The sequence below is a fragment of the Hyperolius riggenbachi genome, chromosome 10 (assembly GCF_040937935.1).
Source record: "Hyperolius riggenbachi isolate aHypRig1 chromosome 10, aHypRig1.pri, whole genome shotgun sequence".
NCBI lineage: Eukaryota > Metazoa > Chordata > Amphibia > Anura > Hyperoliidae > Hyperolius > Hyperolius riggenbachi.
This window is the reverse complement of record NC_090655.1, coordinates 13,060,258-13,087,091: the sequence shown is the minus strand read 5'-3', so window position 1 is coordinate 13,087,091 and position 26,834 is coordinate 13,060,258. Positions and strand designations below refer to the sequence as shown.

At 45.6% G+C, this 26,834-nt stretch overlaps 1 protein-coding gene across 1 annotated transcript in view; it reads left to right on the top strand.

Annotated features, from left to right (window-relative positions):
* Positions 1–26,834, top strand: part of ADAM12 (ADAM metallopeptidase domain 12) — a 275,547-nt gene that overhangs the window by 55,290 nt on the left and 193,423 nt on the right. Inside the window, exons 5-7 of the mRNA XM_068258874.1 lie at positions 4,547–4,618; positions 8,881–9,050; positions 12,875–12,959. Coding sequence (XP_068114975.1) covers positions 4,547–4,618; positions 8,881–9,050; positions 12,875–12,959 — 327 coding nt within the window. The remainder of the gene's footprint in view (positions 1–4,546; positions 4,619–8,880; positions 9,051–12,874; positions 12,960–26,834) is intronic.

Below are 26,834 nucleotides of genomic sequence, written 5' to 3'. Positions count from 1 at the left end.
CTGCTAGGAAAGTGTTTTATAGTTGGAATTTCTTATCAGTGAGGGTCACACTGTAGTCACTTCCTGTCTGAGTCAGGACTGAGTCAGCCACTTACATACCTGATATTTAACTCTTTCAGGAAGAGAAAGAAAAAAGGAACACAGCATAGTTATTTGTGTGCTAAGCACTGTGCATACACATATCTATCTCATGTCACACGTCACTTCGGGTATCCTTTAGGCCCCATTCACACTAGAGCGTTTTGCCGGCGATTTCGGCAAAACGCTCAAGCGCTAGCGCTTTTTAAAGCGCTAGTGTTTTAATACCCTATGGGCCCATTCTTACTTGGGCGATTTACGTTAATTGCCAGCGATTAACGCAAATCGCCAAACGCAAACGCGTAGCCTGCACCATTTTCAGGCGATTTCCCGGCAATCGCGCTTCAGTGCTATAGAAGTGCTAAACGCGATTGCGGGAAAATCGCTGCAGTGTCCAGTGATTTTTCCGCTTGAAATCGAAGAAAAATCACTCCCACAAAACGCCGGCTTTTGCGCTTTCAAGTGTGAATAGGGCCTTAAAGTATTAGAGGCAGTGGATCGGACAGCCAGGCAATCTGCATTATTTAAAAAGAAAAAAATGTTTTAGCCTCATATCCCTCTCACCTCGGGTTCCTTTTAAAGAGTAACTGTCAGGCATAAAATCAAAAATCAATTCTTTATTGTTATCTGGTAAACAAGTAATTATGGACGCTAATCAGGCAATCCAAAAGTTAAAATCTCTCTTACGTTTCTTGTTTATAAATGATCATTCCCCAGTTTCCCTGACTCTTATTTGGTACACACAAAGGAAGTTGCAAGGCATGCTGGGTTGTCCTTTTTTGCTTCTGTTCATTAGTTAAGTCTGAGGGGGGAAAAAGAACCAAAAAAAAGGACAACCCAGCATGCCTTGCAACTTCCTTTGTGCGGCAACGTACCAAATAAGAGTCCGGTTAAATGGGGGATGATCATTTATAAACAAGAAAAGTAAGAGAGATTTTAACACTTGGATTGCCTGGTTAGTGTCCTTATTACTTGTTTACCAGATAAAGATAAATAATTGATTTTTTATTTTATGCCCGACAGTTACACTTTAAAGAGAACCTGTACTGAGTAAAAATATTTAAAATAAACACATGAGGTAACTTCAAATGAACATTACATAGTTACCTCGCCATCAGCTCCTCTCAGAAGCTCACCATTTTCTTCTGACAATAATCCCTTCCAGTTCTGACAATATTTTGTCAGATCTGAAATATAGCAGTTGCTGTCAGTAAAATATCAGTTGCTGTCAGTTACAGCTGAGAGGAAAACTGATGTACCAGGTAATGTCCATGTTTCCCTATGGCTCAGGTGGGCGATGTTACAGTTTAACTGTGTGCTGACCAGAAAGCTGTTATGGGTAATCGCCATTTTCAAAATGAAGGACAGAGAATTCCCTTGATCACAGTGAACAAATAGGACGCGGGACAGGAGAAAGACACTGAGGAGTAGACTACATGGAAGGTAAGTATGACTTGTGTATGCAGTGGCGGACACAGCCAGCAGTGGGCCCCTGTGCAAAATTGTAATTGTGGGCCCCTAAAATATGGGCGTGGTTACAACCTGTGGCGCGCGCCGCGGCAAAAAATAGTGGATAGAACCTAAATGGGCGTGGCAATGACCGGATGAGGGCAGAGCTAACTGTAACTTAAAGCGAACCCGGGGTGAGGGTTTATTTCCTTTTAAACAATACTAGTTGCCTGGCGGCCCTGCTGATCTATTTGGCTGTAGTAATAAACTGAATTACACCAGCAACAAGCATGCAGCTAATCTTCTCAGTTCTGACAATATTGTCAGAAACCCCTGACCTGCTGCATGCTTGTTCAGGGTCTATGGTTGAAAGAATAAGAGGCAGAGGACCAGCACGGCAGCCAGGCAACTGGTATTGCTTAAAAGGAGAGAAATATGGCAGCCTCAATATTATTCTCACCTCAGGTTCCCTTGAAAAGTGCAACGCAAAGACAGTGGGCCCAAGTTTTGGTGACCCTTTCCCCAGAAAATTCACATAATTGTGCAGGTTTTCTCAAGAAAATACACATATATGCCCAGAAAATACGTGCAATCATGTCGGCAGATATGCCCAGAAAATACGTGCAATCATGTCGGCAGATATGCCCAGAAAATACGTGCAATCAAGTCGGCAGATATGCCCAGAAAATACGTGCAATCAAGTCGGCAGATATGCCCAGAAAATACGTGCAATCAAGTCGGCAGATATGCCCAGAAAATACGTGCAATCAAGTCGGCAGATATGCCCAGAAAATACGTGCAAACAAGTCGGCAGATATGCCCAGAAAATACATGCAATCAAGTCGGCAGATATGCCCAGAAAATACATGCAAACAAGTCGGCAGATATGCCCAGAAAATACGTGCAATCATGTCGGCAGATATGCCCAGAAAATACATGCAATCATGTCGGCAGATTTGCGAAGAAAATACATGCAATCATGTGGCAGACCTGCCCAGAACATACACCTGCTAATATAAATAAAACAAAAACATTTACTCACCTGCAGCAGCAGACCTCCTGTCCCAGCCTCCATCCGGCGCGCAGCTCCCATGGGTGGTTGGGTGGATAGGTAGCCTGGTGGGTGGGTGAGTGGGTGGGTGGGTTGGTAGCCTGGTGGGTGGGTGGGTAGGTAGCCTGGTGGGTAGGTAGCCTGGTGGGTGGGTGGGTAACTAGCCCGGTAGGTAGGTAGGTAGCCCGGTGGGTGGGTAGGTAGGTAGCCTGGTGGGTGCGTGGGTAGCCGGGTGGGTGGGTAGGTAGCCTGGTGGGTGGGTTGGTAACTAGCCCGGTAGGTAGCCGGGTGGGTGGTTAGGTAGGTAGCCGGGTGGGTGGTTAGGTAGGTAGCCGGGTGGGTAGGTAGGTAGGAAGCCTGGTGGGTGGGTAGCCGGGTGGGTGGGTAGGTAGGTAGCCGGGTGTGTAGGTAGGAAGCCTGGTGGGTGGGTAGGTAGCCGGGTGGGTAGGTAGGTAGCCGGGTGGGTAGGTAGGAAGCCTGGTGGGTGGGTAGGTAGCCTGGTGGGTGGGTAGGTAGGTAGCCTAGTGGGTGGGTAGGTAGCCTGGTGGGTTGGTAACTAGCCCGGTAGGTAGCCGGGTGGGTGGTTAGGTAGGTAGCCGGGTGGGTGGTTAGGTAGGTAGCCAGGTGGGTGGTTAGGTAGGTAGCCGGGTGGGTAGGTAGGTAGGTAGCCTGGTGGGTGGGTAGCCGGGTGGGTGGGTAGGTAGCCTGGTGGGTGGGTTGGTAACTAGCCCGGTAGGTAGCCGGGTGGGTGGTTAGGTAGGTAGCCGGGTGGGTGGTTAGGTAGGTAGCCGGGTGGGTAGGTAGGTAGGTAGCCTGGTGGGTGGGTGGGTAGCCGGGTGGGTGGGTAGGTAGCCTGGTGGGTGGGTTGGTAACTAGCCCGGTAGGTAGCCGGGTGGGTGGTTAGGTAGGTAGCCGGGTGGGTGGTTAGGTAGGTAGCCGGGTGGGTAGGTAGGTAGGTAGCCGGGTGGGTAGGTAGCCGGGTGGGTAGGTGGGTAGGTAGCCGGGTGGGTGGTTAGGTAGTTGGGTGGGTGGTTAGGTAGGAAGACTGGTGGGTGGGTAGGTAGCCGGGTGGGTAGGTAGCCGGGTGGGTGGTTAGGTAGTTGGGTGGGTGGTTAGGTAGGAAGCCTGGTGGGTGGGTAGGTAGTCGGGTGGGTAGGTAGGTAGGAAGCCTGGTGGGTGGTTAGGTAGTCGGGTGGGTAGGTAGGAAGCCGGGTGGGTAAGTAGGTAGCCGGGTGGGTAGGTGGTTAGGTAGCCGGGTGGGTAGCTATCCGGGTGGGGGGCCCGACTCCTATCCTCCCTCCCTCCCTTCCTCACCTCGGGGGGCCCCCTCCCGATATGCGCGGCGGGAGAGCGAGCGGCAAATGCAGGAAGTCTTCAGGGCTCTCCAGGCATCCGCTAGAGGCCCAGCCGCTAGTCTCCAATATGTCTCCAACTGGAGACATATTGGAGACTAAGCGGCTGGGCCTCTAGCGGATGCCTGGAGAGCCCTGAAGACTTCCTGCATTTGCCGCTCGCTCGCTCGCTCTCCCGCCGCGCATATCGGGAGGGGGGCCCCCCGAGGTGAGGGAGGGAGGATAGGAGTCGGGGGCCCCCCGGGGGAATAAAATAATAAAAAAAAAATACTTAATGGGCCCCTGAAGAAAACGGAACTTCAGGGGCCCTCGTGCGGCGGCACGGCCGTATGTCCGCCACTGTGTGTATGTTTATTTTGACTTTTAATTTTCAGTTCAGGTTTTCTTTAAGTTGAATTACTGAAATAAATTGACTTTTGCACGATATTCTAATTTTTCAAGTTTCACCTGTAGCTAGACATGTTAATGACATTCTGAGCATATGCTAATTGTATGCAAATAGATGAAGCTTGGATATGGACCAATCAAATGGAGCAGCTGCCCATGTCTTAGCTGCATAGATGAGTTGTTGGTTTGCAGATAAATTGCTGATCTCTCTTCTGTTCTCTCTCCCCAGTTTCAGCGACAAGGGAAAGATGTGGATAAAGTGAAGCACAGGCTTCTAGAGATGGCTAATTATGTAGATAAGGTCAGTGATTCTGTGTTATATTATGTATTGCATTCATGTACTGACATATGCATATTGTGCCGTCCTTTTAACGCAGGATTGTTAGCCATAAAGTCAAATTCCATTTGCTTTGTGTTTATTATGCAGTCTACATCCTGACCCAGCATTGCAAGCATTCCATTATAATCATAAATGTGTCTGCTGTAGTTAATCATATCTCAGTCCGCCTGGCATTATTCTGGTACATTGCTGAGGAGTGGGAAGCTTGTTATCTCCCCTCCCCACATTCTTGCTTCTTACTGATTGGCTGACGGCAGTTCAGTGTGACAGAAGGCTGATAAGGTAAATACACCTCACCCCTCTGCAGAAGCTGCTGAAATATGATCTATGCTGTGCTCATGTGTGTTTACAAAGCAAGATAGATATGACAGAGCAGTTTCTATGAGGAAAAAAAAAAGAGTAAGGGAGGAAATGACTTCAGGAATGGCCCCAGCCAGAGGCAGAGAAGATGGAAAATGCCTGAAACTGTTTTCTATTTATTTACTATATAATATTCACTGAAATCAAAACAAGGATATTACAATACATGTGTTCTGTAAGTAGAACAAGTATGTATTTACTTAAATAAGTGTTTTTTTTTTTCCTAGGGCTAGTATAGCTTTCCCTGCTGCTTTAAGTGTCCAATACAGTTATGTTTTTTGGTACTCTACCCCTCGCTCTAGATAAAATTGTTAACAATCTGGGGGTGCTTCCTCCCCCCCATCCCAGCACTAGAAGAAGCCCTTTTTCACGATAATGTAATATTCAGTTGACTATGTAAGCAGCTGTGATTCTATGTTATATTTTGTATTACATTCATATACTGGAATAGGCATCTTGTGCTGTTATATACTTATGTTGTACCTGAGCATACAATTATCCTTTTTTATGTAATGCTTTCTCATCAATATCTGGATTATTACAATAACAATTGAAGGCACATATGCACATCAATTTTGACTTCCCTTTGACCTCAGTGTGACGTACCAGTTATATCATAGGGTAGCATTCTAAACTCACAGTCTTCTGAATCTGATACCAGACTTGTGTTTTGCAGCCCTTAAAACATAACTACAATCTAACATAAGACATCAAAATCCTGTTGCTCAACTCCTTACTGGCTATATAGTTATCCTGCCAGCCATTGGTCCAAAGTAATGTCATCTATGTTAAAAACACAGTTCCACCCAGCTCTCCTTTGCCCCCCTCCCCACTTAGTACTAGAAGAAAACCATTTATATGATTAAGTAATAATCAGTTAACTACGTTAGCAGCTCACTACAGTTTTCGAACTGTGCAGCTTTCAATCAGAGTAGCTTACATGCAGAAGCTCTATCAACCCTTATTACCCGAACTCCAAGAACTATAGCAACCTGCAGAGTGTCTAGTGCTGCGCAGACCAGCTACTGGTAAAGCTCCCAGGGGAAGATGAAAGTAAACCCATTAACTCTTTTAGGCACTTAAAAAAAAACCTCAGGGATTCGTTTTTTTTTCTTACAACTTTCAACAGTGTAACTAATCGGTTGTAACATAGGGGAAATTATGACTGTAGTTCTGCATTATTCCTTATCTCAGTTTTATCCATTTAGCGAATTTGACAGGCCTCATTTACGTATTGAATGCCTTGTGGCTCTCATTAATTAGTCCTTCATTTACAAGTAACAGTGTTTACCACAGAGACCTGCCTGTATTCTTTATCCCGAGCTCCTGTCCCATGTGAGCCGGAACATCGCCTGGTATCTCTGATTGATACTTCACTGCTTAATCAAATAAGAGTCACATCTTTCAGTCCCGTACCCCGAGGGTTAGACGTGCATTAATTCAAGCCTTCAAGTCCTGCTAATCATATACCTTCTCTGAGACAACATTATCACAAGGCGGCATCACATGGATTGGTGGGAAGACCAAAGAGTGCTTGTGTTGTGACTGTATAATACTACCCTGCCTCACCAAAAGCAAGAACTGCCCCAAAAATAAACCCTAGCATGATTTTTGAAGATGTTTGAAACATAATCCTTGCTACAAAAATAAGCCATAGTTGTAGTCCATAAAAAGTCATATTAAAGGCCCATACACACGAGGCACAATTGTCTGAAGCAACACAGGGCGCATGCGTGTTGCAGCAACAGCTCGTACGTGTGTAAACGGTGCGCGCCATGAACCGTCGCTAGTCCAGGTTGTCGCCGGGCGATTGAACGGGTCAATCGCCAGCTACCTTTGTCGCAGGAACTGTCGCTAGTCTACTGGCGGTATGAACGTGTATACGCTGGTCTCTTGCGTACACTTGTGTCGCTTGCGACAGCTCAATGCCACTTCCTGTGCGCTGCTCTGCCCAAGGTTTCCTACTTGCTGTAATCACTGACAGATGAATGGAACTGCACACTATGCAGGCATAATGTACTTGTATGGTGATGTGCACAGTTCTCTCTACATATATATATATACTTATATACTTACATAGCTTAACGAGGAACTCTAGTGAAAATAATGTAATAAAAAAGTGCTTAATTTTTACAATAATTATGTATAAATGATTTAGTCAGTGTTTGCCCATTGTAAAATCTTTCCTCTCCCAGATTCACATTGTGACATGTATTACATGGTGACATTGTTACTGTGGGCAGGTTATGTAGCTGCTGTTAGCTGTTTTGGCTGTTAGAGACAGCTGTAAACAGCTAATTCCTGTCTGTGAACATTGTTACATTGTGGCAGTTTGCCCAGAGTACCGCAGTATTCAGAGCTTGTTGTGGGAGGGGTTTCAGCACAAAATCAGTCATACAGCGACCCCTGATGGTCTTTTTGTGAAAATTATTCTATTTCTCATGTAAAAGGGGGTATCAGCTACTGATTGGGATAAAGTTCAATTCTTGGTTGAAGTTTCTCTTTAATTATGTGCAGTCAGTTGTATGATGCTGCATATACAGCACATGAGTATATATGTATTTATTTATGTCTGTGTCGGCTGTACACGGGTGTCTGTGAGTTCGAACAGGGACACAGATATATATATATAGATATATATATATATATATATATATATATATATCTATGTGTGTATGGGATGTTTAGCAAGCGACTACTGTATCTGAGAGACAGTTTCCGTTGTGTTGCGCACCTTTAATCATGGCGTGTAGATAAGTGTCGCTGCTGAGAACTGTCGTTGCCTGATACTCTCAACAGTCTCTTGTCTCCATGCAACTGGAGACATCCATGCCTCGTGTGTATGGGCCTTTAAGGATACAGGAGGTTACATGAGTTAGACATGGGTATGTACAGTGCCAAGCAAACAACTAAGTAGGCTGTGTTCCTTTTTTTCCCCTCTGCCTTAAAGAGTTAAACATCAGGCAGGCAAGAGACAGTTTCTGTCTGGGTTAGGACTGGGTCGGACTATAACAACCCTTACTGATAAAGAATTACAGCCATGAAACACTTTCCTAGCAGAAAATGGCTTCTGAGAGCAGGAAAGGGATGAAAACCAGTCAATAGTTCATAGATTTTAGCTCTGGCATACTTCAATGAATGTGTCATAGAGCCGAGACGATGAAAAAAAATTAAAAAGTAGATTGAAATATAAAATCTGTGAGATAAAAATTCATTTTTAGGAGGAGGAGGATAGATGCAATTGTTTATCTCATCAGTTTATTTTCACCTCATACCCATAACAGAGTGATAGGCAAAAGGGTCGTTTTTTTTTTTTTATTATAAATATACATATGCACATATGCGCAAAGGGTGATACTGGTTGCTTGGCAGATGGAAACAGCTGTTATTTCCCACAATGCAACGAGGTTTACAGACAGGAAACTGTCAGACCATGGTCATGACATCACACTGTGGGAGGGGTTTCACCACAATATCAGCCATACAGCGCCCCCTGCTGATCTATTTGAAAAAAGGTAAAGGTCTCTCATGGGAAAAGGGGGTATCCGCTACTGATTTGGATGAAGTTCAGTCATTGATTAGAGTCCCCCTTTAAGTTTAGGCATGTTACAGTTGGAGTGATATTACAGTTGGGTAACAGGAAAAATTTCACTAAAGTAAGACTGTGCTATTAGTTACTAAATAACTATCTCTATACTTGGTGTGTGTGTTTCAGTCTTGCTACATTTTCAACCAAGTTTTGTAACCTTGATAATGACATGAGATGCTTTGTTCTATCTTACTGAGCCTGGCAGTTATGTTTTTGTGCTCTTTGTGCATAATTTTCCATAGGAGTTGTACTTATTCGCTGTTCACATTTGCAGTTTTTCAGGCCGTTAAACATCCGGGTGGCCTTAGTCGGTGTGGAGATTTGGAGTGACGCTGATAAGTGTGCCATAACTCAGGACCCTTTCACCAGCCTGCACGAGTTCCTAGACTGGAGGAAGCTGACTCTACTACCTCAGAAGGCTCATGACAACGCGCAGCTAGTAAGGTCTGCCCTCTCATTCACTTGCCTCAGATCTGTACGTATGGGGGTGCCATTAATCCCAGCACACTATGAGCCCGATATACTGATGTGAGGGAACTCCAGACATCTCCAGTGGAGATATCTGTGGCAACTTGAGAAAACTCGAGGCGTCTTCAGTGGAGATATCTGATGCTACTTGAGGTAACTCCAGGCATCTTCAGTGGAGATATCTGATGCAACCTGAGAGAATTCTCCTGTCAAGATATCTGATGCTACTTGAGGGAACTCCAGGCATCTTCACTGGAGATATCTGATGCTACTTAAGGGAACTCCAGGCATCTTCAGTGGAGATATCTGATGCTACTTGAGGTAACTCCAGGCATCTTCAGTGGAGAAATCTGATGCTACTTTGAGGGAACTCCAGGCATCTTCAGTGGAGATATCTGATGCAGTTTGAGGGAATTCCAGGCATCTTCAGTGGTGATATCTGATGCTACTTGAGGTAACTCCAGGCATCTTCAGTGGAGATATCTGATGCAGTTTGAGGGAACTCCAGGCATCTTCAGTGGAGATATCTGATGCTACTTGAGGGAACTCCAGGCATCTTCAGTGGTGATATCTGATGCTACTTGAGGGAACTTCAGGCATCTTCAGTGGAGAAATCTGATGCTACTTGAGAGAACTCCAGGCATTTTCAGTGGATATATCTGATGCTACTTGAGGGACCTCCGGACATCTCCAGCAGGGATATCTGATACAGTTTGAGGGAATTCCAGGCATCTTCAGTGGTGATATTTGATGCTATTTGAGGGAACTCCAGGCATCTCTAGTGGAGATATCTGATGTAGTTTGAGGGAACTCCATCTTCAGTGGAGATATCTGATGCTACTTTAGGAATCCCCAGGTATCACCAGATGTCTGATATAGTTCGAGGGACCTCCAGGTCTCTACAGTGGAGAGATCTGATGCAGTTTGAGGCAACTCCAGGTATTTTCAGTGAACATATCTGACACAACTTGATAGAACTTCATGCCTCTCCAGTGAATATATCTGATGCAGTTTGAGGGACTTACAGGCATCTTCAGTGGAGATATCTGATGGTTCCTGAGGTACCTCCAGGCATCTCCAGTGGAGTTATCACAGGTGGTCCCGGAACTACCCTAACTTGGGCCATATCATTATTCTGAGGGTTGCCTAGAGAATAATAGATTGTTTGTCAATTCTCACTGCAGGCAGATCCCTGGGGCTGCGATCAGACAATTACTAATTTACTAACATTTTAGCAACCTGCTCTATTTCTCAATAAAAATCTGAACGGATGTTTTGGAAAAATTAGATTGATTGCTATGTTGCTATGAAATTTGAATGGTAGGTTTAATAAAAATAATTTCATAGATCAAAACCTTATAAAAAATGAAAACGGAATCTTGTCTGGCTACCTTTAGATCTCCAGTAGTGATGGGTGTAACTTTTTTTCTTTGAAAATTGATTTTCTCAAAAACCACAAGGTCTTTTTGGCAGAAAAAAAATAAATTTTTTCCCATTCTCCTCCTAACATAATTCTTACATGTATGGGGACTTTGTAAATTGTCCATTCCCATCGGTGCCTGCTTTTCCCTTTAACCCTTTAGCAGCCAATTTGCAAATGCTCCAGGCCAATCTATTTCAGCACATTTTTTATTTATTATTTGTTACATTTCCCTGCTTCTAATTAGTACTGATGTAATGTGTATTTATGGCCACTTGTCACTAGGGGGCAGTGTGAGACAGTAACAGTGATTCTGCTTTCAGTTTCTATATTTTCTGCTAGCAGGGAGACATCAACGCCTTCCAAGAATTTACAGCACAAGGAGTTCTGCCGACTGAGGTCAAAAGCAGAGCACTTATCTCAAAGAAGATAATTCCTTTAAAGCTGCTCATGGTTTAAAATCTTGTTCCCTAAGCAGGACGAGCATAGCTTCCCTTCCTTGTTCACCACAGAATCCATCTGGCTTCTTATTTCCAGAAAGAATTCCAGTGACAAGATATTCCCAATAGAATTCTTAGGTTTTTCCAACTACTCTGCAACCTACAGAGCCTTGGGATGGCATTGCAGTGCTCCGAGGTCTTCTCCATAAATAACAAGCAGATAATAAACTCTCTGCCAGAGAATGTCACTTTCACGCTGGTCTTGTGAGAAAAATAAACTCCCTCAGGTCAAGCTGAGATGCGGCCCAATGTTAGTCATGAAATAGATCAAGAATTGTTTTTTGTTTGTTTTTCTGTCAAAACAGTTAAAGTTGCGGAGTGTAATGCTGTTAAAAGGAACCTGAGATTGGAGCACAGGTGTGGAACTCCAGGCCTGGAGGGCCAGATCCATGAGGGGTAGAGAGCAGGAAACCCTGTAGGAACTCCCCTGGTGGGTGTTTTAAACAGGGAATCCCTATCCCCTGTGTTTACCTCCGATATGGCGACAAATCTTGTTTCAAAACTCGGGGGGCTATAGCGCGGCAGTGGGGGGGCAGAGAGCGGCGGTTGTGGGACACAGAGCCATGTCATTAGGCAGAGAACATGGCTCTGTGTCCCATCTGCCCCTTCAAAGATCCACCTCGGGTTCTCTTTAAGCTCATGTTTTACACTTCCCTTGGCTAATAGAATCGTTCCTGATCACTACAGACAGAAATCTAAAGTGTGTACAGGTTGTCCACTGATGTCACAGGATTCCCTACTAGAGGTCCATACTAGAACGTCCATGTAAAGGTTCCTTCTGGCTATTTGGGCACGAGTATTGCCATCATATGAAAGTAGCGATTCAAATAACGGCTTGGCGTTAGTTATTTGCATGGTGCTATTGCCCTTGTTTCATAATGCTAACCCCCATAACCTTTCCTCTACCACTACCCCCCACGCCTGCCCCTAACCCCCCCCCCCCCCCCACCTAACACTAACCTCTTTCCCACCTATACTTAATACCAACCTGTTCCCCACCTCCGCCCATCACTTACTTCTCCCTACATGTGCCTTACATTAACCTGTTCCCCACTTACGTCTAACACTAACCTCCCTCCCTCGCACACCTAACACTAACCTCTTCTCCACCTACACCGCACACTTATCTCCCCAACCTATGCCTATTGCCTAACACTAACCTTCCCTCACCTACACCTAGAGGTGCCCATTAACGGTACAATTATTTCACAAAATACGATCTTTTGATGCGATTTTTACAATCAAATTGTATAGAAAATTTGCCATTTATGAAGGAAATCGGTAAGGAATGATTCTTTGGTCGATTGCTAAATAGGAGAAAATCGGTCCGAAAGTTGGATTTTATGATCGAATTTGAAGAAAGAATCGTTCAGTAAATGTGAACATAATTGCCTTCCGATTAGTTATGATTATTCAAATCCCATCGAAAGATTGCATTTAGTGAAAAATTGTATCGTTAAAAGGCACCTTAACACTAACCTTCTCCCACCTACACCTAACACTAATCCCCTCCCCCACCTACCCCTATACCTGAACTCTGCAACTGATAACTAAGGATGATCAATGAGATGCAAATTGTTCTGAAATTATGCCATTTTTTATGCAAATGTAATTGATTGGTACATTTTCAAGTTGCATACATTTGCATAAAAAAATTGCATAAATTTGCATCAACTCGGAACAATGTGCGTATCTGTGATCATCCCTACTGATAAAGGTATTTGGCTAGGCATCTAGCTGTTAATCCATGAATTGGCTAGAAATGTTTTCTCTGCAGTGTAGCCCAAACAAGGAGACGTTCCCTATATGTGATCGTGGAAATGCGAGCTGAGATATACGTCATGTACAGTGACCACTTGCGTTGTGTTTTCTATTTGCAGCGGCGTTCATTTCCAGGGAACCACGATCGGCATGGCGCCCATCATGAGCATGTGCACAGCAGACAAATCCGGAGGCGTGGTGATGGTGAGTTTCTAAGAACGTTCTTATTTATTGGTGTCATGATCGCTTCAAATGCAGTGTTTTCAGCTGGGTACTTTTTTATGTGCCACACCATGTTTCGTCACTTCTGTGGGAAGCTGTTTCTGTTCTTAAATTGCCCGGAAATATTTTCAAGGTCATAAAAACAAGAAGTTTAGAATCAGGGTGATAACAGCCCGACCAAGGCTATACAGCCAAAAGCTTGCTTACTCTTACTCTTTTAAGTTAGCCAATAAATGGTATCATCCTGATTCAAAACTTCTTGCTTTTACTTAGGGTCAGACGAGGCCAGTGGGAGCTCGGGATTTTCCCTGGTGGACCTTTTAATTACACTGACGTCACATGACATCAGTGGCCCCCGAGCACTGCAGGAGGGGGCACAGAAAAGGAAGGAGCAGCAGCGGCAGGCACAGAGCAGAAGGGGGGGGGGGGGGGAATGAGAGCGTGATTGGACAAATGAGAAGACCAGAGCAGCGGCAGGCAAAGCTGGATGCAGGAAGTAGTAAGTTGTTCCCCGCTCGCTACCGCTGCACATTCTAGCCCGGAGGGGGGAGCATGGAAGGGAGGGCCCCCAGGTGAGGGGGGAGGACTGCCCCCCCCCCCCCCCCTCCGCTGCTCTGTGCTCGCCGCTGCTACTCCTTCCAGGCTGACTACAAGGGACACATGTCTACCTAGAAAGCAGATCCTAATGTTAAAAAATAGGATCTGTCTCCATTTGTTAAAAAAAAACGGATCCGCTTTATGCTAAGCGGAACGCAGAGTCCGAACATTGCAGATTTTTACCTGATCGGAGGGGAAAATGTATGCAATGAAAGCCTATGAGCACGAACAGTGTCCTTTCTCACTAGGTTAGTTGCCGCGTCCGCTTCGCTCGTTTTGATCGCCACTGGCACGCAATACGTGTCCCGCTTTGTCCCCATGTACAGCCCAGTGGTCAGCAGAAGCTCCTCTTGGCTGCAAAAGACCAATAGGAATCCTCAGCAACTGGGAGGATTCTCATAGGTTCAGGGTGGACCAATAAAAAAATTCTCCGTTACTAGGGAGAATTGGTCCAGTGTCTCCTATCTGCCCCTACCAGGCTCTGGGCTGTATACTGAGGTAACGCAGAGTGGTGATGCGTTCGGGCAGACTTTATAGTGGACATTAAATTGCTGCAAGCGGATGCAAAAGAAACAGAACACATCTGACTAGCAGATGCCCTTTCCGTGTCCGTTTTGCATCTGCTCTAGTGTGAACCGGCTGGCAGACTTCATGCAGTTCCCCACACCACTAATAGTTCTGCAGTCCTGGCAGTGGAGGTCCAACAGATAACAGAGAGGGACCTTTCTAGCCAGCCGGGGTTCATTCGTAGGTCAGACTCCACAAGTAGTTTGTATCCAATCTATTTCTCAGCTTGGACAGCAGATGGGTGTGAAGGCATCACATATAAATTGAAATGTCGTTAGATCCCATAGGGATTTCAATCACTCTTTTTGATGTTATAGAAAATTAACTTTTCCCTGCTTGAGCAAAGAAAAAGTACAAGCTGTACTGTACAGAGGAACAAAATGCTAAAAAGAATGAAAATAATTTCCCCCTCCACCATCCTTCTTCCGCAGCTCTCCAAAATACCACTTCAACTCGCTTAACCCTTCGCCGACTGCTCCAAGCCAATTGGCGTGATGGGCGCCATGGGTGGAACAGGGTTTTGCAGTAGATCGTGCGCCAACGTGCACGCATCTCTGCTCGAATGTCGGAGCTCCGCTCCATTATCAGTCTCCCAGCAGCGATCTATTTACAATGTACAGGTAGCGCAGCGATCTACGGCAGCGCTGTACTAGGGACAGCCGTGTGACATGGCTGTCCCCCTGGGAGGCTCACAGAGTGATCCCCGCTCATAGGCTGTTGCCTATAAGAGAGGATTGCTAGGATTGGCTGGTGGGAGGCAGTGGTTGAAAAATAAAAAGAAAAAAAAGAAAAATTTAATAAAAATAAACTCACAAACTACAAATAAACAAACAAACAGGCCGGCAGGGATCAGAGCCCACCAACAGAAAGTTCTGTTCTTGGGCAGAAAAAGGGGGGAGGAATCACTTGTGTGCTGGGTTGTATAGCCCTGCAGCAAGGCCATAAAGCTGCAGTGGCCTGAATTGTAAAAAATAGCCTGGTCACTAGGGGAGTGTAAGCCTACGGTCCTGAACTGGTTAAAGGCTACCTGAACCGAGACCAAAATTACTGAATAAAGCCCATGGTGGGCTAGATTGCCTTCTCCTGAGTGGGCTGCCGCTGCTTGTTGCACCCGGGTACCCCCATTACCCGTCAAAGGTTCTCTTCATATTTAACAGGTCCTCCAGTCTAATTTTAAAACCGGGAAGTTCCTGCTAGCGGGGGGGGGGGGGGGTGGGGGGGGCGGTGATTGAGGACTGTGCAGGCGCAGGTCCCAAACCATGCAAGCACAGCAAAAGCAAGTGATCCACGAGCGGTCGAGCACCTTCTTTTACTGTGCAGACACAGTTTAAAACCCACACCTGTGAAGTTAATAATTGCTCTGCATCACTCAGAGGAACTTCCGCGATGCTGCAGAGATTAGAGGACAGGAAAAGCGGTATTCCAAGGAAAACGAGCAGTGGGCAGAACTCTCAACAAGCAGACCACCATGGGCTTCAATCAATGAGTTTTTCCTACTTTTTCTGACCTGCAGCCCCGCTACCTGCACCCGGTCCGCATTCTGGGGTATCTGTTACCTGACACACGAGCAGTGGCGTAGCTAAGGAGCTGTGGGCCCCGATGCAAGTTTTACAATGGGGCCCCCCCCAAGCACTCTATACATAACAATTTATACTGCGCACCAAAATCTGCCAATGGCAACTACAGTGTCAGAAGTGCAAGAAGGGGATGGGGAACAGTTTGTTAATGATTACCACTATTCAAAGTATCTACAGAAGTCATTATTATGAGAATAGGACCAATAGAGAGCTAATTCTGTAGTTAAGGGAGGGCCCTTCGGGGCCCCTCTGGCCCAAGGGCCCCGATGCGGTCGCTACCTCTGCACCCCCTATTGCTACGCCCCTGCACACGAGCCTCCGGACCCTCAACCCAACCCGCTTTCAGCTGCCTCATGTAGTCATGATACGGTAAGTGGGTGGCAGGAAGCTGCTATAGTTACCTGTCCATCTGGGGCAGCACTGCACTCCCAGCATCCTCCTCTGGCTTCCGATCACATGATATGACATGTGGTTGGGGCCCAGATGATTGTGTCAGCATTGCAGCGCCACTCAGTGGTGGGAGAGGGGGTGATAGAAGAGACTGAGTTAATATTACTGTTTGCATTAAATTTGCACACAGGTGAGAATAATTACCATTTCATGAACCATCTCTACTCTGCTTATGACCAGCCTTGGTGAACCTTTCTTTTGGCAGCTTAACCAGTATTGGGGGACCAGGGAAAGGTGGAGAAAACAAGGAGCACATGCCCAGACCGAGGCTTCTGATTGGTTGTTCTGAGCAACAGGTCTACTAGCACATGGGGGTTCTCCCCAGACAATTCCCCCAATTTTCGTTAAACATGGAACTGATGTATCAAAACTAGTGAAGCTTTTCCCACCCAGTGTCCCACATTTACATGGTCCTTAAAGTCATTGGGAATCGAGGGGGAAAAAAGCCAGATACTTACCTAAGGAGAGGGAAGGCTCTGGGTCCTATCGAGCCGTCCCTCTCCTCTCCCGGGGCCCTCGGTGCAGTGCTAGATTCCTCGTTTGAATCCCCCATTGCGGGGGACTTGGGAAGTCTCCCGAGAGCCGAGTCCTCCCAAAGACAGGCGGCTCCATACTGCGCACGCGCGAGTGTGTGTGAGAGAGGGTGTTCGAGCGTGCACAGCACGGAGCAGCCCATCTTTGGGAGCACCTGGGTTCCTGAAGACTTTCCAAAGCCTCCTTCGGTGGCACAGTGAGCAGTATTTGACCAAATTGGTTGAATACTGCTACTGGGGAGCCAGCGCTGGAAGGGGGACCAAGAGAGGAGTGGGATGGCTCTATAGGACCCAGAGCCCTCCCTCTCCTTAGTATCTGGCTTATTTTTTTACATCAGTTCCCAGTTTAAAGCCTAACACATCGTGGTTGTGGCTTTCCTGCCTGCATGTGAGAAGTGAATGATGAAAGGGGTCTTGGCCAACCGGGCTGCTTGGGAAACTTCTAGCCCCGATCATAAATATAGCGGCAGCATCTTCTAATTACTTAATGAAAAGGTGGCCAGATGAATGCACACAGCTGTTCCACAGAGAGCCTGCGGGCCTGCTTGTCCCCGTAATGACTCTGCTAATCGTTTCTTCAGTGTTTGACTTTCATTGCTGACTTCTGCAGGAGCCTCTCATAAATGTTTCATTAAAGTTTAAGAGTCTCTGCTCAGACTTAGCGCAGCCCCTGTCTGCAGACCCTGTAACCAGGGGCGTAGCTAGAAATCGCTGGGCCCCCTGCACATTGAATAGCGGCGGTCTACAAAACTTTGTATAATTTGTTATCAGTGGCTGAGCAGATGCAGCCATTAGAACAATTGTGCAAAGAGCAGAAAGTTTATTCTCTCCTTGCACTTAGTTGTCAGTCTCTCAGGCCAGGGCCCCACTGTGGCTTCTGGGCCCCCCTGCGGCTGCATCCCTTGCAGGGTCTATTGTTACGCCCCTGCCCGTAACACTGCCCATTGGAAAGTATTGTTTTAAGTTCATTGTTTATGGTTATAAGTTCATTGTTTTAAGCTGGCAAACTTCTGTTTTGCGTAGCATTTTTGTAGGGAGGCTTTTTGGTCCATTGTAGCCCCTTACACACTCCTAGGAGTTCTGGTTCACCATGTAAGTCTGGGTGTTTCAAGTCCTACTTCATAGAACCACATTAATCCATGTCATGCACTGATGAGGATCAACCACTGCGAAACAGTTTGTACAGAGCCACAATAATCCAACATGCATACAATTAACAAGCTGACACATCATTGTATTCCAGCGGTTCTGGAGGTGTGGCTAGTTTACAGGGACAACAAAGGATTATTTGCATATTCAGCAGTGATGCATTGTGAGAGACATCTCAGAGCTCACTCCTACCTGAATTATCGCAAATACCTTCTGTTTTAAGAAGGCAAACTTTGTTTTCAATAGGACAGTATGAAGCCGACTGCTCAAGTATACCTGGGGGTCTCAAATATGACTGACTAGGTATGCTCATTCGGATTTAGCAGAATTTTAATTTCTGCATCTACAGAAACTCGGAAAACAAATTTTTGGCTGAAATACCGAACTAGAAAGCATTTGGCCAATCAGAGAATGCCAAAAAATTACCCCCCCCCCCCCCAATCCTGTGCACCTCCATGCTGTGTGCTCCCCTGTCCCATTCGCTCCCCTGCACTTGTCTTCTGCTCCCCTATCCTGTGTACTTCCCCTGTCCTGTGCTCCCCCCATTCTGTGCAGTGCTTGGGGGGTGGGAGGGGGGGTGTGGATGCACAGGACCAGACCTCCCTGCTCTCCCCAGTAGAAACAGGGCGGCCGCAGACTGGGTTTTTGACTGTTGTGGTTTACATGTTTGGCAGTTAAACTGCCTTAGGGTGCCAGTCCACTGCCTGCCCCTTGCTTCTTTGTTCCTTAGGCCATGGCCTTTGTAGCCTTGCCTCAAATCCAGCCATGGTCATGCACAAGTATCAGGAGAAGCACAGCATGCATATTTGGTAATAGAAAATAATGTCCATGTTGTTGTCAGTTGCATGCCACTTGCAAATTTGTTGTTGCAAATGCAATGTTAAATGCAAATGTTAGCATTTACTTTGCCTGCCTAAAAATATGTTGCACACAAGTAACCTCTGCTGATATGCACCTCAGGACCGGGCTTTCTTAGCCCCCCAGAACTCTCCCTGCGACAGTGTTCAGGAGGGCTATTGCTACACCCATGAAAAAAACAAGAGTTTGCTAACACAAATGATTGCTTCAGAGGATTGTAGCTGCAGAGCCTCAAAATCCAAGGAAAGCCACAACATGCGCTTTCCTGCGCAGATAATGGTTTGTTTTGCGCTAGATGAATGGCGTGTCACAACCTTGTCTGATACGCTCCTGCTATTGTGTTTGAGGAAAAATAAAATCTATACTGTATACACTCGCGTATAAGCCTAATGTTTCAGCATAAAAAAATGTGCTGAAAAGTTACCCCCTAGGCTTATACGCGAGTCAGTGGAGCAGGTTTTGTTACTGGCAGAGGAATGTAAGGATTGCGCACTAGTGATCCTGCTCTTACCAGCTTGTGCCCTGCTGCGTCCGTTCCCCCCCCCCATCCCCTGCAACATGGTGCGCAGAGCGTTCTGCTCATGACTACCTGTGTCCCCTGGCTTGTGGAGCGGAGCGTGCAAGCAAATTGTCAATGGTACAATGATCGGGGATTCTTCCTGTGCGGCAATCGCTGTGTCTCATATCTATGACGCCATCTAGTGGCTTCTTAACACAAAGCTGTATGATCCTGAGGCACATCTGGCTATGGGGAGGGGGGCTGACGTACTGGGGGAACATCTGGCTACTGTGGAGGGGGCTATATTGGGTAGGGGGATTATACACGGGTCAATCAACTTTTTCCTGGTTTCCTAGGGTGAAAGTGGGTTCCATGGCTTATACACAGGTCAGCTTATATGCGAATATATAAGGTACTTCCCGATCCGGCATTTAAACAACCCTCGTGAAAGCACTATAACTGAAAAAGCAGAAGTAATACTAAATAAAACAAATCACTAAAAAAAGGTCCACTTCCTGGAAATAACCGGTAACATGAAAGCTCAACACAGAGGAATGATGCATTATGTATTTTTATTAATGGACAACTGAAGCAATAGAAATATGGAGGCTGCCATATTTATTTCCTTTTACATAATACCAGTTGCCTGGCTATGCTGCTGATCCTGTCTCCAATCATTTTAGCCATAGCCCCTGAACAAGCATGCAGCAGATCAGGTGTTTCTGACATTATTGTCAGATCTGACGAGATTAGCTGCATGCTTGTTTCTGGTGTGATTTAGACACTACTGCAGCCAGATAGATCAGCAGGGCTGCCAGGCAACTGGAATTGTTTAACCACTTGAAGACCGCAGGCTTACACCCCCTAGTGACCTATTTTTTGCAATTTAGGCCACTGCAGCACAACAATAGATTGAAGATAATCAACCCTGAAGACCTGTGAACATCTCAGCAGGGGTGAATAACACCTCTAGCCTTGCAACAGAAAATAGAAAACTCGGTAATTCTAGTTTACTTAGTTCAAGTAAACAAATGGAAATGTGCGTGTTTTCAGAACAAAAGAAAGAGAACAATGGAGTTGATAGCATGTTAAAAAACTCAGCAGGGGTGCTACTAGGTGTGAGCTCCAGGGAATTTACGCAAATCTGCGCAACTGTGGTAAATCTAGTGTTAAGGACTGCAGGACTGTACAACTCAGCACACAAGTGATCCCTCCTCCCCCCCATTTCTGCCCACCAACACAGCTTTCTGTTGGTGGGCTCTGATCACTTATTTTTTGTAAATATTTATTGTATTTTTTTAATAAATAAACCTATTTTACTATTATTTTTGTAACCCTCCCGCCGCCAGCCTATGAGAGCCGATCACTCCTGTGTCTTCCAGGGGGACAGCCGTGTCACACGACTGTCCCCAGCACAGTGCTGCCTTAGATCGACATGGGTATGTACAGTGCCAAGCATACAAATAACTATGCTGTGTTCCTTTTTTTCTTTCTCTGTCTGAAAGAGTTAAATTATCAAGTATGTAAGAGGCTGACTCAGACAGGAAGTGACTACAGTGTGACCCTCACTGATAATAAATTCCAACTATAAAGCACTTTCCTAGCAAAAAATAGCTTCTGAGAGCAGGAAAGAGATAAAAAGGGTCAATGGTTCATAGATTTTAGCTCTGGCATACTTCAATGAATGTGTCATTAACCACTTGAGAACCGCTCACAGCCGATCGGCTGACGCAGCTGCTGGGCCCAAAGGACCGCTGTCAGCCGATCGGCGGACCAGCGGGGGGCGTGGTTATGCCGCGATCTGCTCCGCCCACCCGCCCCTCTAACTCGACGGCTGTTTGGTAGCGCCGGCGAGTTATTAACTCGTCGATCGCCGCATACAAAGCGCATAATACGCTTTGTAATGTATACAGGCTGCCTCCTGCCCTGGTGGTCCCAGTGATCGAGGGACCACCAGGGCAGGCTGCAGCCACCCTAGTCTGCACCCAAACACACTGATCTGGCCCCCCCTGCCCTCTGATCGCTCCCAGCTCCCCTCCCTTAGCGCACCTAGGCTGCAAAAAAGTGTTACACATGTGGTATTGCCGTACTCAGGAGAAGTAGTATAATGTGTTTTGGGGTGTATTTTTACACATACCCATGCTGGGAGGGAGAAATCTCTCTGTAAATGGACAATTGTGTGTAAAAAAAAAATCAAAAAAATCTCATTTACAGAGATATTTCTCCCACCCAGCATGGGTATGTGTAAAAATACACCCCAAAACACATTATACTACTTCTCCTGAGTACGGTCGATACCACATGTCTGACCCCTTTTTGCAGCCTAGGTGTGCTAAGGGGCCCAACGTCCTATGAGCACCTTTGGGTTTACAGGGGTGCTTACAATTTAGCACCCCCCCCCAAAATGCCAGGACAGTACACACCCCACAAATGACCCCATTTTGGAAAGTAGACACCCCAAAGTATTCAGAGAGGGCATGGTGAGTCCGTGGCAGATTTCATTTTTTTTTTTGTCACAAGTTAGCAGAAATGGAAACTTTTTTATTTATTTTTTCAAAGTGTCATTTTCCGCTAACTTGTGACAAAAAAATAAAATCTTCTATGAACTCACCACGCCTCTTAGTGAATACTTTGGGATGTCTTCTTTCCAAAATGGGGTCATTTGGGGGGTATTTATACTATCCTGGAATTTTACCACCTCATGAAACCTGACAGGTGTTCAATAAAGTCAGAGATGCTTCAAAATGGAAAAATTAGCTTTTGGCACCATAGTTTGTAAACGCTATAACTTTTACCCAATCCAATAAATATACACTTATTGGATCTTTTTTTTTATCAAAGACATGTAGCAGAATAACTTTGGACAAAAAATGTATATAGAAATTTTACTTTATTTGAAAAATGCCAGCACAGAAAATTAAAAAAAAAAATCATTTTTTTGACAAAATTCATGTCTTTTTTGATGAATATAATAAAAACTAAAAATCACAGCAGCAATCAAATAGCACCAAAAGAAAGCTGTATTAGGGACAAGAAAAGGAGGGAAAATTCATTTAGGTGGTAGGTTGTATGACCGAGCAATAAACCGTTAAAGCTGCAGTGGTCTGAATGAAAAAAAGGCTCTGGTCCTTAAAGGAGTCATCAGGGCAAATAAAGTAATATGAGTGGTACTTACCGGGGGCTTCCTCCAGCCCCAAGCTCCCAGGACCTCCCTCGCCGCAACTCTGCCCGCAGCCGTTCGCCGGAGCTCCGACCCGGTCCCCGGCAATGATGTCAGAGCGTCCTGGAGGTCGGTTTGTACTGCGCCTGGCGCTGTCAATCACCGCCACGTGGGCCAGAGCTGACTAAGCAGGCGCAGTAGTTCTGAGCCTGCGCAGTCCGCTCTGGCCCAAGTGGTGGTGATAGACCGCGCCGATCGCCCAGGCGCAGTACAAAGCGACCTCCAGGCCGCTCTGACGTCATTGCCGGGGACCGGGTCGGAGCTCCGGCGAACGGCTGCGGGCAGAGCTGCGGCGAGGGAGGTCCTGGGAGCTTGGGGCTGGAGGAAGCCCCCGGTAAGCACCACTCATTTATTTTATTTGCCCAGATGACTCCTTTAAGGGGAGAAAAGACTGTGGTCCTTATGTGGTTAAGCAAAAACAAAACAGTTAAAACTTAAAAAGTAGATTTAAACATACAATAAAACTGTGCAATATATTAAAAAGTCATTTTTAGGAGAAGGAAGATAGATACAATCGTTTATTTCATTCATTTATTTTCGCCTCGGGTGTCTTTTAAGAGCAGCACGTCAATATGCCTTCAATGAAGCAAATGGCACGTGGCCATAGCAGCCGTACTGACGTGCTGTGAAATAATGATGGCTGCCGGTCTGAACAAAACAAGCCGACTTTCCTTTCGAGGTGTGGGCAATATTTATTATACCGACCCCACACCGATATACTGAGGCTACCATGATGAACTGAGGGCAGCAGCGTAACTATAAATAAAAACTTTGATGGGGACCCCCATTGTTCACTGCCACTTTGTATGGAAATGTTATGCAGCTTTGAAGGGGGTTCATCCGAAATGGCAAGTAGTGCATCTGAGTGGCCCAAATTGCCTACAATTCACCTTACATTTGCATACAAGCTGGAATAAGTAGCATCTCATTGACTATATCTGCTTCTCCTCTATTACTGACAGCTGCAATACAGTCCTCCTGGCCACAGAGGGAGCTAAGAGGCAAACTGTTTGGAGCCGGTTCTGTTTTTACTCACACCCTTCCTAAATGGGCATGAATGTGAGAGGATTTTTCCGCTGATTCTGCTTTCATGGGCCAGATATTCTTTTTGCCCGTAGCGCTACATCTCTGCAGCAAAGCAGATGCACTTCGGTTTGTGTTTTTGTAGGTTTGTGGGAGAGATTTCACTCCGAGTCCCTGCAAACCGCATATGTCAAATAAGGGCGCCAGGAAAAAAGGGTGCGGGGTATAGCTGAAATTTTAGGATGATATACTGTATATAACAATTTTTTTATTGTTTCTTTATCTGAGGTAGAATAATAAATGCATTCAAAAATGGTATTAAAAGGGCAAAATATCATCTATAACAATGAAAATGAAAATATATTTACAGTCGTAATGAGCAGAGTAAAACATTGGTAAATATTACCAATATTTCAATACAACTAAACCTAATCCTACTCTCCCTAATCCTACTCCCCCGGTGGTGCCTAATCCTTAGACCGTGGTGCCTGATCTGACGATCCCCTGGTGGTGCTTAAACCTAACCACCTGCCCTTGGTGCCTAACCCTAAGACCCTTGTGGTGGTGCCTAACCCTAAGACAACAACCCTTCCCCCCCCCACTACCTAACCCTAAGATCTCCCCCCTGATGGTACCTAACCATAATACAAAAAGCAATACATTTCTTCTAAGATTATAAATTTCAAAATAATTTACCAAATGTATAATTGTCAAAACAATATTTTTCAAAACGAATAATTTTGGTTGGACGGACCCGGTTCCCGCTTTATATTGGGTGCCCAAATTTCCTCTCTACTGCCCAATGGCCAATATTTTGCATTAGCGTCTATGGGGTGCCCAGCTAGTCCATTAGCCCCAGGCACCCAGATTTTCCTGATTCCCTGCAAACCACCTATGATGAGATATGCTTTGCTTCCCAGTAATGTGAGTGTGATGACTTGCTGGGAGGTGATGCCTACTCATAAAGGAACCAGACCTCCCTCACCGGCTCCATAAATTAAATGTCAGTCAGTGGCAGGAAAGACAACACAGCAATTTGCTTTAACCCTTCGAGTGGCAGCAGATGTCACGCCATTCGAGGGGGAAGAAAGATTGCCGTGCGCTTCCCATGCGGCGCCAGTAATCACTTTTAGATTAGTGGGGCAGAAAGGTACAAATATGTCATCAGACCTGTCTGTGTGTGTTAAATGAAGCAGCTATTCTTTGGAAAAAGTCATCAGAATCGAGTCATTCGCTTAAAAGGCCGACGCGGAGATAGCCGGGTGTTGATTAGAGGCGTTGGGGGAGAGAGCGCTTGGCTGACAAGTCACGAGGATGACTCTACTTCGCTACGGAAATGGCAGCTGGGGAAAGAGTGGTCACCTGAAATGGACAGGTCAGGGCCAACTATTTTCTGCAGAACTAAAAACATTTCTACCTTTGGCGATTTCTATTGACTGTCTCTGCCACACTGCCGTCATCCTTGGTCCAGTAGCTGCGTACATGCAAAAAGGGCGCCAGGAAATTTGGGACCCGGACAAAGCCACTAGTCTAGTATGTGTAAAATTGCTGATGTTTTACTAATGTGAAACCTAACCCTATTCTTAAACTAGCCCTCCCTCTACCAATGCCTAACCCCACCATCGATGCCTAACGCTAACCTTCCTCCCACATGATCCCTAACCAACAACCCTTCACCCATGCCTAACCCTAAGCAATGCCACATGCATCCCAAACCTACCATCCACCCATGCTTAACCCTAAGGCCTCTTCCAGATGGGAGGCTGAACTGTGTGCTTGCCGAGGGGTTCGGTCTCCAATCTGCCACCCGCTAGTGCAATTCGGTTGCAATTTAAAGACCACCTGCAGCCAAAAAAAGGTCTGAATGGCAATACATACTGTATATGTAGTCTATGCACTGTGTACAGTTAGAGGAAAATATAAAGTTTACATCTGGTACATCATATTGGAAAGAACAGACTCACATTTATATCTGTAAGTAGCACTTCCTTATTCCTCCTAAAGCTGAAGACTTGCTAAAACATTGTGCCCACCTCTTCAGCCCGGTTAACTCCCCTGCCCCTCCCTCCCCTGCTGTCTGTCTGCCTGGATCAAATTACTTCTCTTTTCACAGTGTGTAGGAGAGACGGGGAAACTGCTGCAGCCGTCTTCTCTGTTTGTCCTGTCTGTTTGCTATAATTCTTATTTCAGATGTCTGTCTGTCTGCCTAGATTACATGAGGGGTGGAGCTACAGTGGTGTGAAAAACTATTTGCCCCTTCCTGATTTCTTATTCTTTTGCATGTTTGTCTCACTTAAATGTTTCTGCTCATCAAAAACCGTTAACTATTAGTCAAAGATAACATAATTGAACACAAAATGCAGTTTTAAATGATGGTTTTTATGATTTAGTGAGAAAAAAAACCTCCAAATCTACATGGCCCTGTGTGAAAAAGTGATTGCCCCCCTTGTTAAAAAATAACTGTGGTTTATCACACCTGAGTTCAATTTCTGTAGTCACCCCCAGGCCTGATTACTGCCACACCTGTTTCAATCAAGAAATCACTTAAATAGGAGCTATCTGACACAGAGAAGTAGACCAAAAGCACCTCAAAAGCTAGACACCATACCAAGATCCAAAGAAATTCAGAAACAAATGAGAACAAAAGTACTGTAATTGAGATCTATCAGTCTGGTAAAGGTTATAAAGCCATTTCTAAAGCTTTGGGACCCCAGCGAACCACAGTGAGAACCATTCTCCACAAATGGCAAAAACATGGAACAGTGATGAACCTTCCCAGGAGTGGCCGGCCGACCAAAATTACCCCAAGAGCGCAGAGAAAACTCATCCGAGAGGCCACAAAAGACCCCAGGACAACATCTAAAGAACTGCAGGCCTCACTTGCCTCAATTAAGGTCAGTGTTCACGACTCCACCATAAGAAAGAGACTGGGCAAAAATGGCCTGCATGGCAGATATCCAAGGCGCAAACCACTTTTAAGCAAAAAGAACATTAAGGCTCGTCTCAATTTTGCTAAAAAAACATCTTCATGATTGCCAAGACTTTTGGGAAAATACCTTGTGGACCGACGAGACAAAAGTTGAACTTTTTGGAAGGTGCGTGTCCTGTTACATCTGGCATAGAAGTAACACAGCATTTCAGCAAAAGAACATCATACCAACAGTAAAATATGGTGGTGGTAGTGTGATGGTCTGGGGTTGTTTTGCTGCTTCAGGACCTGGAAGGCTTGCTGTGATAGATGGAACCATGAATTCTACTGTCTACCAAAAAATCCTGAAGGAGAATGTCCGGCCATCTGTTCGTCAACTCAAGCTGAAGCGATCTTGGGTGCTGCAGCAGGACAATGACCCAAAACACACCAGCAAATCCACCTCTGAATGGCTG